The sequence below is a fragment of the Ursus arctos genome, unplaced genomic scaffold (genome assembly GCF_023065955.2).
Source record: "Ursus arctos isolate Adak ecotype North America unplaced genomic scaffold, UrsArc2.0 scaffold_2, whole genome shotgun sequence".
Classification (NCBI taxonomy): Eukaryota; Metazoa; Chordata; class Mammalia; order Carnivora; family Ursidae; genus Ursus; species Ursus arctos.
In genome coordinates, this window is record NW_026622874.1 from 25,949,070 (window position 1) to 25,962,233 (window position 13,164).

A 13,164-nucleotide genomic window follows, 5' to 3' on the forward strand; every position below is an offset into this window, starting at 1 on the left:
TAGTAATGACTGCTGTTTTATGATGTGTCATAGTTTCTCTCATGTTTCTAACAATCCAGTAGTTGAAGTGATTTGGAAATGCCTAAATTTGATGTGGCATGTAAAACAGAGTGCTACAGAAAAGGAATATTGGACTTTGGAGTCAAATCGTCCCAAATTCACATCTTGAGTACTAATTCAGGATTTGCTAATCTGTGAACTCCAACAACCCTCCTCAGTTTCTCTGTGCTCATTTATAAAATAAGTTTGTAATGGCAAACCTAACAGGATTGTTGTATGGCTCATTTGCCATAGCATATATGTAGCTTTTGGTTTGTGGTCATCAAGAAAGGCAGTTTCTGCTCTCATTTTTTCTTCTGTCCCCTTATAACTGGGCTGCTGCTGTGTAAGTGTACATTTTAATATTCATCAGAGGGCTATGTGATTAATTGCTAAGCAAATGATGGAGATGATACTTGTTATGAATTCAGAGATGGATGAGATCATTGTAGACTGAAAGGATTCTTACAATCTGAACCATGAGTGGGACTGAAGGTGTGAAAAGCTGAAGGAAAAGGAGAAGGCATTTCAGGCGAGGGCAGTAACATGAGCGAAACTCAGAATAAAAATCCTTAAAGCAGTGAGAAGATCAGTCTGGTTAGCGAGTAGACCATCAGTTTGATTTTAGCAAAATTCAAGTGTATAAAAGTAATAGTAGATGGCGAGAAGCTCTCTGAGAAGTAGATGGGGATTGGATTGTGGTATCAGGAAAAACAGGTATTTGGTTGAACACATGCCTGACATATTTCATATTCAACAAACATCTTTTACTGCCTTAGGTTAGGCACTATATAGGGTGCAATGAGTGAGTTAAGAATGGTTTCCTAGAGGCTGTGTTCTGAGAGAAAGATGAGACTTTACACAAAACTTTCTAACACCAGGTAAAAGTAGAAAGTGCTAACAGAGGTATACAGAGTAAATGCTCTGAGAGTTCATCAGAAAGAGATTACTTTTGGCAGTGGGAATCAGGGGTTGTATAGTGAATTCTGCACTTGTGTGAATTTCATTTATGTTTATTCACAATGGAAATATCATATAGTTTCACTACAAATGTCATTTGAGGATTACAAATAAGTATTGACCACAAACAAGAAAAGATTATTGTGGAGTGGATAGAATTTATATTGTTGAAAAACCCTTGAAAGTTTTTTGCAAGGCTGTCAGCATCTATATTTGCATTGATTAGTTTCATAATAGGATACTTTACAAATAGTGTGCTTTGTCCTGGAATTTGGGAGAGATAAAATGCTGATAGTGTAATGAGAATCAGCATAAATAAACAATATTATGAATTCTGATAAAACTGTACTTTAAAGCTTGCTTATTGTACATTTAGAAATTCTTCTATATGATAAACGGTAATAAGAATTACATAAACTATATTTATAATTTGCCTTGTATATGTAATTTGTCTCCTAGTTTAGGAATGTAAGTTTTGGGGCGCCTGGATGGCTCAGTTGTTAAGCGTCTGCCTTCGGCTCAGGACGGTGATCCCTGTGTTCTGGGATCGAGCCTGCTTCTTCCTCTCCCACTCCCCCTGCTTGTGTTCCCTCTCTCGCTGCCAGTCTTTCTCTCTCTTTGTCAAATAAATAAAATCTTTAAAAAAAAAAAAGGAATGCAGGTGTTTGTCACTTGTATTTTTTTAGGTATCACAGTATTAGACGACAGTGGTTTTATGCAGTAAGCCAAAGCAGCCTGTATTTAAAATTTGTTTTTTGTTTGCTTTTGCAAAGAGTGTTAAATTTTGTTATTCTATATAGATACAAATATTTTCTAACGTACAGTTACTGAGTATACATAATAAATTTGAAAATAAAAAGTTTCTCTGGCATTTCTTCGAAAAATAAGTTCTTGATTTATTTTTTTTCCCCTCTCTTCAATTAGGTCAAAGTTGGAAATTGTAATACTCCTAAACCAAGCTTCTTTGATTTCGAAGGAAAGCAAAAATGGTAAGAAATTCTTGGAATCTAATGAAGTTGTTGGAAGTGGTTTAGGTGTTTAGGAATTAGAAAGTAGTGAGCAGATTAAAGAATTATTTTTATATTAATCTCTCTGCTGTAGACTGTGCTAACAACAGGCAATTGGGAGAGAGATTAAAAGAATCCTCTTTTAGCTAAGTCTCCTAAAGGATTCTCATGCCACGATGCTGGTATATACATAGTTCACGACAGACATACACTTCTTACATAGGAATAGCTTCTTAGAGAGTGATAGTAAGAGCTATTGCTTGAGATTTTCCTATCCTGTCATACAGCCCCTAATGGATCACCACTTCTGCCCTGTGGAGGAATCTTTGAAAGGACAGGAGGATGGGAAAGGAGAAGCACAGGATAAATCCCCATTTTTATTCTTCTCCCCGGCCCCAATTTTATCTTCTTACCTCTAGTGCTCTCTTGCACCTTGCCCCATCCACACCACAGTGAAGTGCTTATAATCACCAGTTGGGAAGAAAGGGGTGGGAGAAGATACTGAGTCCCCTTCTTTCCTGAATCCATAAACAGATCCCCTCCCCAGCTTTTTTACTTCTAATTCAGAGATTCCTCCTTATCGTATGAGGCTTTATTTACTCTTACCTTGTATAAGTGAAAAAGATAATGCATAAAATCGGGACCCTTACTTACAGGCGGTAGAACTTTGGAGCATCAGGCCTGGAATTAAAAGTATAAAGGATAGGGTTTAAAAAAAAATGAAATATGGTTGAAGAGGGAAGAGTGCTGCTAAAAATGGGTTCTAACTTTACATTCTAGAGCTGTGCTACTCAAAATGCGGTCCCCTGACAAGTTACCTGTCTATGAACTGTTTGTTACCCAGTGGTAAAGACATGCAAAGCTTGAACTTGAATGTAAATCAGTTTTGTCATTAAGCCCGTGTTTCGTTCAGCTGACTTTTTGTGTGTGTAGGACATTCACAGTGAAGGAAGCAGTGCTTTGATTTCCGTTCTGGCAGAAGCTTTCTTTGCTGATGGTAACAAAATGTTCTCTGACACTTAATTACTGTTGTGGAGAATACCTGATGCAACTTTTATTGTGAGTTTTTTGTTTTAATTTATGAAATTTCATAACTTCAGCATTATTTTTTCTCCTATGCTTGCCTGTTTTTTCATTGTTTTTAGCAATTTTAACAGGTTTTGATTTTATGACCACTCTAACAATTCAGGCAGGAATCATTAATGGATGCTGGAACCAGTAGATGAAAAACTACTGAGGAGCATTTACGCAATCTGACCCTCAGTTTCCTTTTTAATTACAAGGAAGACAACAGGAGATACTGCTTCTGCCAAGTCCTTAATCTTATCTTTGATGATGGGGGGACAAACTGATGCCATGTGCCCCCAGTGTGATACATTGGGAAGGACACGTTGCCTGTATATTGCTCTTGCCAAAACCTTTCATCTGATTCTAATCATGATTATTCATTTTTGGCAAGAACACCCTGTAGGTGAGGAAACAATCAGATAAATCCAAATTGAGAGATATTTTATAAACAACTGATTTGGACTCTTAAAAAATATCAATATCATGGAAGACAAAAAAGGCTAAAGATACACAAAACTCAGTGCTATGTGCGAATCTTGATTGGTTCCTGGTCTGGGAGAAGAAATCTATAAAGGACATTATTGGGAAATCAGGGAAATCTGAAGGTAGTCTATGTTTATATAATAGTATTGATGTTAAATTTCCTGTTTGATATATGCTGATACATTTAGGGGTAGAGTGTTGGGATATATACAGGTAACTCTCAAGAGAGGCAGTAAAAATAAATTTGGAAAACCTCAGAAAGATGTTATATTCATTATGGGAGCAGGAAGGTAGTGAAAAAACCATGGCCCTGAATTGTGTTTTACAGTGAATCAGTGGATCTGCTTCCTGGTTGGAAGTAGAAAGAATTGGCAGGGCAAGACCAAGAAGGAGCCTGTCTTGGCAGTTTACAGAAGAAAGAAGAAAAGGATGACTCAGAAGGGGGCACAGGACTAAAATATTACTCTTGATATTTATACTGCCAGTAGTCCCTACCTTCTAACTTACTAGAATTCTTACCTCTGTCCTTACCACCCCTCACTTTTTGAATTCCCTGCCTCGGGATCCGCTATTAGCAGCTTATAGATAACAGCCAAAGGGGAAGGTGTATTTCTCACAGCTTAAATACGAAGTTCAAAGCATTTTCCCAGGGAATATTGTTTTGTGTGTGATTAATTCCCATATTACCAAAATGCTATATAAGGTGGGAACTACTTTTATTGGTCTATAGATCATACATTCTCAATAGGGATGAAAGGTGGGTTTCAGGGAGTTATAAAATCGTGGGTATTACAGTTGTTCATGGTCTTAAATTCATTTGATATGCAATATATCTGTGTTATAAAATTTCATGGGGGAGGGTGATTAGAAAAAAAAATGTCTAAAAAGGCTCCTTAGGTGGTGGGGTGTAAGGTATGTGTTGGTATAGACCATTGTGAAGGCAAAAAGAGAGTTACTCATCTATGGCTTATTATATCTATATCTCACATCCTTAAAATGTGCAAGCCAGTTTTTTTAATACTAAAAAGGAATGTGCCATTTGTGTTACTTCCATAGATAATGATAGATCGTTTTGATATTCTTTACTGTAGGGAAGCATGGAAAGCACTTGGTGATTCAAGCCCCAGTCAAGCAATGCAGGAGTATATCGCAGAAGTTAAGAAATTAGATCCAGGTTGGAATCCTCAGGTAAGATTTGATGAGTGTAAATAATACTTTCCAAAAACATCATCTTCCTCTTAAAGGTTTAAAACCAAGCTTAGGCTTAAGTAATATTCTTTTATTTAAAAAAAAAATTTTTTTTATTTATTTGAGAGAGAGAGCACGAGTTGGGGCGGGGAGGGAAGGGCAAAGGGAGAGGGAGAGGGAGAAGCAGACTCCCCGCTGAGCAGAGAGTCCGACGCAGGGCTGGATCCCAGGACCCTGGGATTATGACCTAAGCCAAAGGCAGATGCTTAACCCACTGAACCAACCAGGTGCCCCTTAAGTACCATTCTTAATGTTTTATTTTCTTAGATTATAGAGTTATTATGATATTTATCTACCTCAAAATACTGTTGCTTAAATATTAACCAGCTACCGATACTGAGAACTTCTCTGAATTGTAGAGAATTTTTTTAAAAAGATTTAAAAAAATTTATTTATTTGAGAGAGAGAGAGCGAGTGAGCAGGGGGGAGGGGCAGAAGGAGAGAGAGAGAGAGCATCCCCAGCAGACTCCACACTAAGCACAGAGCCTGATGTGGGGCTCGATCTCACGACCCTGAGATCATGACCTGGGCTGAAACCAAGAGTCAGTCGCTTAACTGACTAAGCCACCCAGGTGCCCCAGAATTGTGGAGAATTTTTAAAAGCATTATAATAATTTCAATTTTGTAAAAACTCAGTTCATTTCAGAATTTGAAAGCATTTAACATGAGATCATCATTATCTTGAGAAATGGTAGGTTTCTCTTGGATTTTTTTTTTAATGAGCAGTTCTGTGCAAGTACAAAATGCTTTTTGATGCGGATAAAATATAAATAAGATATGCTTTCTGCCATTACATAATTTAAAGTATATTTGAGAAGATAACATATGCGAAGTATGATCATAGTATAAAATAGTAGTAATGCAAGTGCTAGGGAATCCAGTGGAAAGAGAGATTACTTTGGACCTTGGAGGTATTGGGTATTGTTCACTTAAATGTACCCTCTTTTTCTAATATTTGCTGGAGAATATCTAGAAAGAGTTTAATAAAGGTAGGGTTGGTATTTTATTAAAAAACTTTTAAAAAACATGGTCGACAGGTGTTTTAGTGGGATAAAGGCATCAGTACCATGTCAAAAATGCAAATTGAGTATTACTTTTCATTAAAAATATTTAGGCCAAACATTTCAGTGATGCATGAATATAGCAATTTGCAGATTTTTTTGCTAATAATTAAATTATTTCATTGGTACACGTTTTACTAGTTTGAAGGAATTTTGTGCAGTAATCCTGGAATCTTAAAATGTCAGAGTTGTAGGGAACCTTAAAGATGATGTATTGTGATGTATAAAAGTATATCTTTATAGTGAGTACAAAGAGGGGGAGATAACCAGCTTAGGGTCTCTTTAAAGGTACAGCTGCCTTTTTGAAGTCATTGAAACATGTCCTGATGTTTTTGATGTGCATGAATATTTTCAGAAATACTCCGTTTTGTTAGTGTCTTTTCTGAAACATCAAGTTTGCATACAAATGTATATCATAGAGGTCCTAAGGACTTCGTATCTGAAATTAAGTGGTGAAAACAGGTGCCCCCTGAGATGAACTCAGCCTGAACACATATGCCACAACATTTAAAAAAAAAACAAAACTTGAGTTTGAATGCGTTTTGGTGAGTACTTTACTCCTCATATTCTGTGGTCTTAGTTCTTACCTATTGATTTTACGTGACTGTTTCTGATGCCTGCCCTATATAGGCATTTGAGTTTATAAGTTCTGATAAATGATAGAATTTATTATTTCTTACCTTCAATATCTTAATTACTAAATAAAATTCTGTTAACCAGCACTTTTTTTTTTTTTTTTAAGATTTACTTATTTATTCTAGAGGGAGAGAGAGGATGTGCGTGCATGCAGGAGCAGGGGGAGGGGCAGAGGGAGAGAATCTTCAAGCAGACTCCCCGCCGAGCCTGGAGCCCACCTTTGGGCTCGATCTCACAACCGACCCCTGAGATCCTGACCTGAGCCAAAACCAAGAATGGATGCTCAACTGACTGAGCCACCCAGGCGCCCTATTAACTATAACTCTTACAAATGGTTGCAGAATTCATGTGGTTAGGTAGTTCTTCCATAAATTTCTTATGGAAATTTAAATAGGCAGTAAGGATGCTTTTTAAAAATATGTAACTATCACTTATTGAACATAAATTTGAGTAAACTAAGCAGAATCAAAGGTACTTTCAAATAAAGATCACTTTCTCAGCGTTGTGAGGTTGAGCCCCTGTGGGGCTCTGTGCTAGGCGTGGAGCCTGCTTAAGATTCTCCCTTTGGGGGCGCCTGGGTGGCTCAGTCGTTAAGCATCTGCCTTTGGCTCAGGGCGTAATCCCAGCGTTCTGGGATCAAGCCCCACATCAGGCTCCTCCACTGGGAGCCTGCTTCTTCCTCTCCCACTCCCCCTGCTTGTGTTCCCTCTCTCGCTGGCTGTCTCTCTCTCTCTGTCAAATAAATAAATAAAATCTTTAAAAAAAAAAGTAAGATTCTCCCTTTGCTTCCCCCTGCCCCCCATCTCCTACACGTGCATGTGCTCGCTTTCTCTTAAAAAAAATCAAAGATCATTCTTTAATACATTGTTCTCAAAATGTTTTGACATCCTTAAAATAGTTGTAAAGAGGAATTTTATGTTTTGTTTATATTTTTGTTTAATGTAAACATTCTTGATCTGGTCCCCTTTGACTCAGCTTTTTTCCCCTTCTTTCTGACTGGTATGAAGTAGTTTGTAACTGCAATCTCAAGACATTTGGTATTTCATTCATTATCTTTTAGGTTAAAGAATCATTTTCTTTTGATACTAGTTCCTGAAATCATTGAAATAATAACTCTCATTGCTGAATGTGCTAAGCTCTTTACATGTGTTGTTCTTTGAACTCTTCACAAGAATCTTAAGTTTTTTTTATTTTTAAGTAATCTCTGCACCCAATGTGGGGCTCAAACTCATGACCCCGAAATCAGGAGTTGCATGCCCTACTGACTGTGCTAGCCAAGCACCCCCACAAGAATCTTAATTAGATTAGAAACTGTTATTGTCTGCATTTTAAAAATGAGGAAATTCAGGCACAGAAAGGTTTTAGTATCTTGCCCAAGATTAGCCAGCTAATAAATGAGGTGCTGGTATTTGGGTTTATCTGTGTAGGAGTCTAGAGCCGCACTCTTAACCACTCTGCTATCTTTTCTACATCTGGCGTTTTATATTTACATGTATTTACACACATATACATTTGTATATATATAAAACATTATGTATAGCATCCATCTAAACTTATGAGTGTGTATGTGTATAAAAAATTCAGGTAAAGGTAGTTACTGTTTTAGTCAAAGCTCCATGGAGTATAAAGTGAAGTATAAAATGAGCAATACCTTAAAATGTAAACCCTTGACTGTGTTTTCTGTTATGGTTTCATCTTATCTCAAGAATGTGCTGTTGAATATCTAATCAAGGCAATTCTTTTGCCTTATTTGTTTTTTTTGCCAGGGGGAGGAGGATAAGTTTTTATTTTGGTATAACTTCTTTTTATTATTTTTGACAAATAAAAATTATATGTATTTAAGGTGTACAACGTGATATTTTGCTGTTTGATATATGTATACATTGTGAAATGATTCTCACAATCAAACTAATTAACATTTTTATTACCTCTCATGGTTACCTTTTTTTTTGGTGCTGAGAACTCTTGGTATTTACTCTCTTAGCAGATTTCAAATATACAGTGTATTATTATTAACTAGTGTATTAATAACTGATAATGGTACATTATTAACTAATACATACTTAATATAATTTTTTTTAAGTTTCAGAAATAGTGCAAGGAATTTCTGGATAGTCTTTATTTAGATACACCAGTTGTTTATGTTTGCTTTAGCATTCTCCCTATTTACACACTCAAATTTTTTCTGAACTATTTTACATAAGTTGCAGGCTATTTTAGATACGTTGCAGAGATCATGTCCCTTAATCACTAAATACTTCATTATTTCTTAGAACAGGGACTTTCTCTGTCATTACACCATCATTATAAAAATTAGGACCTTTTTTTGGTGTCATGAGTTCTTTTGAAATTTCTTTTTTTTTTTTTTAAGACCCTCTGGGCTCGGAGTTCCTATAGGGCATTCTATACACACAAATCAATTGTATATATTTAAGGTATATACCATGATTTGATATACATTTAGTGAAATGGTTACTATAGTCAAACTAATTAATATACCTTCCTCTCATATAGTTACCTTCTTTTTGTGGTGAGATTACCTGATATTTACTCTCTCAGCATATTTTCAGTATTCAGTACAGCATTATTTATTGTAGTCATCATGCCTGTATATTTATTTATTTATTTATTTTTTAAAGTAAGCTCCATGCCCAGTGTGGGGCTTGAACTTATGACCTGAAGATCAAGAGTCATGTGCTCTACCAACTGAGCCAGGCAGACACCCCTGTCATGCCTGTATATTAGATCTCTAGATTTATTCATCTTACACAACTGCAATTTTATACCCTTTGACCAGCATCTCCCTGTCTCCCATTCCCCACCAGCCCCTGGTAACCACCTACTCTTATTTGCTGCTTCTGTGAGTTTGACTTTTTAATTTCGTTAAATTCTACATATAAGTGAGATCGTATAATATTTGTCTTTGTCTGGTTTACTTCACTTAGAGTAATGTCCTCCAAGTTCATCTGTGTTATCACAAATGGCAGGATTTGCATCTTTCTCATGGGTGAATAATATTCCATTGTTTATATATATACCTCATCTTCTTTATCCATTCATCCATAGGTAGACACTTAGATTGTTTCCATATCTTGGTTATTGTGAATAATGCTGCAGTGAACATGGGAGTGCAGATATCTCTTTGAGATCCCGGTATCATTTCCTTTAGATGTATGCCCAGAAGTGGCATTACTGGATCATATGAGAGTTCTGTTTTTAATTTTTTTGGAAAGATTTTATTTGAGAGAGAGAAAGAGAGGGTGTGCACAAGTGTGTGCCCATGTGTGGGGAGAGGGGCAGAGAGCGAGAGAGGAAGAAGCAGACTCCCTGCTGAGTGCGAAGCCTGATGCAGGGCTGGATCCCAGGAACCTGAGATCATGACCTCAGCCCACGTGAGACGCTTAACTGACTGAGCCACCTGGGCGCCCCCTATTTTTAATTTTTTGAGGAACCTCCATGCTGTTTCCCATAATGGCTGTACCAATTTATATTCCAATCAACAGTGTACATTAGTTCTTTTTTCTTAAAATCAGGAGTTTTAACATTAATTCAGTATTGTTGAATCCGTGATCCATATTCAAATTTGTCATTTATTTTAAAAATTTCCTTCAGGGTTACCTAGGGGGCTCAGTTGGTTAAGCGACTGCCCAGTTTGGGCTTGTCTGACATTTCCTCATAAGTAGATTCAGATTGTACATTTTTAGGAGAAATACACACAGAATTGTGTCCTTCTCAGTGCATTATACCAGGAGATATATGATGTCTATTTTTTTTTAAGATTTTATTTATTTGACAGAGAGAGATACAGCGAGAGAGGGAACACAAGCAGGGGGAGTGGGAGAAGGAGACGCAGGCTTCCCACTGAGCAGGGAGGCCAGTGCGGGGCTTGATCCCAGGACCCTGGGATCATGACCTGAGCCGAAGGCAGATGCTTAATGACTGAGCCACCCAGGCGCCCTACATGATGTCTGTTTGTCCCAATGTTGGTTATGTTAACTTTGATCACTTGCTTAACGTGGTACCAGATTTCTCTACTGTAAAATTCTTGTTTTTCCCTTTGTAATTAGTAATTTATGGGGAGATACTTTGACCTATGTAAATATCCTTTTCCTCATCAGATTTCACCCACTAGTTTTAATATCCATTAATGTTTTTCCAACTCCATTTTTTCTTCTACATTTATTATTTGGCATTCCGCTCTAAAAATGGGCTTTCCCTTCTCCCCTGTTTATTTTTTTATTCATTGTCAAGAATTATGAAAGATCTAGGATTGTACCCTACTTGCAAGCTAATAAGTCAGCCTGTTACTGTTTCTTAGATGCTGGCAGAGGTACAAGACTCCTGGGTCTGAGCCAAAGGTCTTTATTATTCATGGTATGGCAAATTGCATGAGAGTCATTTGATTTGCATTGGTTTCTCAAATCCCCCAAGTCCCACAGGGATGATGCAGGTGGGCCTAGATGGATTACTGCATATGCAGTGGGTTGTGCTGTAGCGAAGGAACACTGAGCTTTGGGGATTCACCACTTTTATAGCAGGTGGAAGCAAGCCTGCTGTTTGTCAGCGGTTGAGAAGACATTACTTCATCCCTGAGGGTTGCTTGCTGTACACACAACCCTGAGAAATGGCCCAGGTAAAGACTAGTCAGAGCCTGGCATACTGGAGGAGAATGTGTAGAGATGCTCAGGGCCCATGGCTGATTGCTTCTGCCAACATTCATGTATTTATATCTGTACTTTATTTACTCATGGATTTCTGTTTTATTCAGTGAGTTACAATCCATTACTATCATTTTATTTGGTCACTGGGAACTCCTTCAAGATGGCACCTGTCTCCTTTTGATATGTCCGCCTCAATCTTTGAGCTGTTTCTTACTTTTTGGCACAAAATGTTACAGGCTGTATTAGTTTCCTAACATTGCCGTAGCAAGGTACACAAACTGGTACTTTGTAGTTTAAAACAACAGAAATTTATTCTCTCACAGTTCTGGAGGTTAGAGGTCCAAAATCAAGTGTTAGCAGAGTGAGGCTCTCGTTGAAGTCTGTAGGGAAGAATCCTCCCTTGCCTTTGCCAGCTTCTGGTGGCCCCAGGTGTTCTTTGACTTGTGGCAGCATAACTCTAGTCTCTGCCTCTGTCTTTACATAGCCTCCTTCCCAGCATGTCTGTATCCAAATCTCCCTTTCCTTTTTCTTACATAGACACTAGTCATTGGATTTAGCGTCCACCTCATACCTCATTTTCTCTCCCTTATTTCAATTTATTGAGATAAAATTGACATAGAATATCATGTAAATTTAAGATATAAAACACTTTGGCAGATGCTGGGAAGATAGTGGCAGAGTACGAGGACACAAGGCATGCTTCCTCCCACTAATACAACTAGATAACTATCAAATCACCCTAAATACCCCAGAACTGACCTGAAGACTGGCAGAACAAGCTCCACAACTAAAGGCAGAGAGGAGGCCACATCCAAGAAGATAGGAAGTACAGAGACACATTTTGGGAGAGAAAAAGAGTGTGGCCACTGTAATGGGGAGGGAGTCGTTGCGGCAAGAGGCGAGAGACAGACTAGTACATGGGGGAGCGCATGGGGAAAGCAAATATCCATAGCAGTTGGCTTGGAAAGGGCTTCAAGAGGGGCTGAATTTCATGAACTCTTGCAACCAGCACGGCTTAAAGCCTGGACTTTTAAAGGTCAGTGGGCTTGGCTTAGGAGAGCCCATAGGCATTGAGGCTGTTATTGGAGAGAAGGCAGGGCAAACAGCCTGCAGACATATAGTGTAGAGTGATCTGAAGAATGCCTGGGGCACACAGTGGAAGGTTATTTGCTCATCTCTGAGTGTATCCCAGAGAGGCAGAGTTCATGGAGAGATCCCTCCCGGAACAAGGGAACTGGCAGGTGCCATTTGCCTCCCCTGCACCACAGGATAAGCTCAGAGCCATCTGTGGGACCCAGTACAGTGCCAACGCTTGCTACCTAACTTGCTTACACCAAGCCCTGCCCCCCTGTGCTCTGGTAGAGCCGCCCTTCCCAGTCAGACTTGCCTCAGTCCCAGCATGGCAGGACCCCTCCCCTAGAAAACCAGCCGAAACCCCTGTCCACACCATGTCTCCTGACTGGGAGTTTTGCAGGACCTCAGTTCTGGTGGTGGTGACAGGTGTCATTTCACAAGCAGACCAGAGCACACCTACTTAATACTCACCACATTCAGGCCAGGGACCAAACACTGCCCACAACAGGCAAAGAGTTTCTACAGACAACTGGCCTGAAGGATAAAGTGGCCAGAACATAACAGCAGAGCACATGAAGCACACTTTGGAGTCACTCCCTGTGGCACCGGGTCCTGGGAAACACACTGGGGAACTATACTACAGGGCACTACAGGACCTCTTCTTCACAAGGCCGTTCCATGGAACAGGAAACATAGCTGACTTTCTTAACACACAGAAACAGGCACAAAAACTTTGACAAAATGAGATGACAGAGGAATTTGTCCCAAATGAAAGAACAGGACAAGGCCATGGCCAGAGATCTAAGTGAAACAGATATAAGTAACATGCCTAAAAGACAATTTAAAATCATGATTGTGAGATATTCATTGGATTTTAGAAAAGAGTGGAAGACATGAGTGAGACCCTTAACATAGAGATAAGGAATA

At 38.5% G+C, this 13,164-nt stretch overlaps 1 protein-coding gene across 4 annotated transcripts in view; it reads left to right on the forward strand.

Moving 5' to 3' along the window:
- The window catches only part of ACBD6 (acyl-CoA binding domain containing 6), a 198,353-nt gene that overhangs the window by 5,458 nt on the left and 179,731 nt on the right, over positions 1 to 13,164 (forward strand). For all 4 annotated transcript variants that reach the window (XM_044387855.3, XM_026509161.4, XM_044387857.2 and 1 more), the window contains exons 2-3: positions 1,924 to 1,988; positions 4,649 to 4,745. In XM_044387855.3, coding sequence (XP_044243790.1) covers positions 1,924 to 1,988; positions 4,649 to 4,745 — 162 coding nt within the window. The remainder of the gene's footprint in view (positions 1 to 1,923; positions 1,989 to 4,648; positions 4,746 to 13,164) is intronic.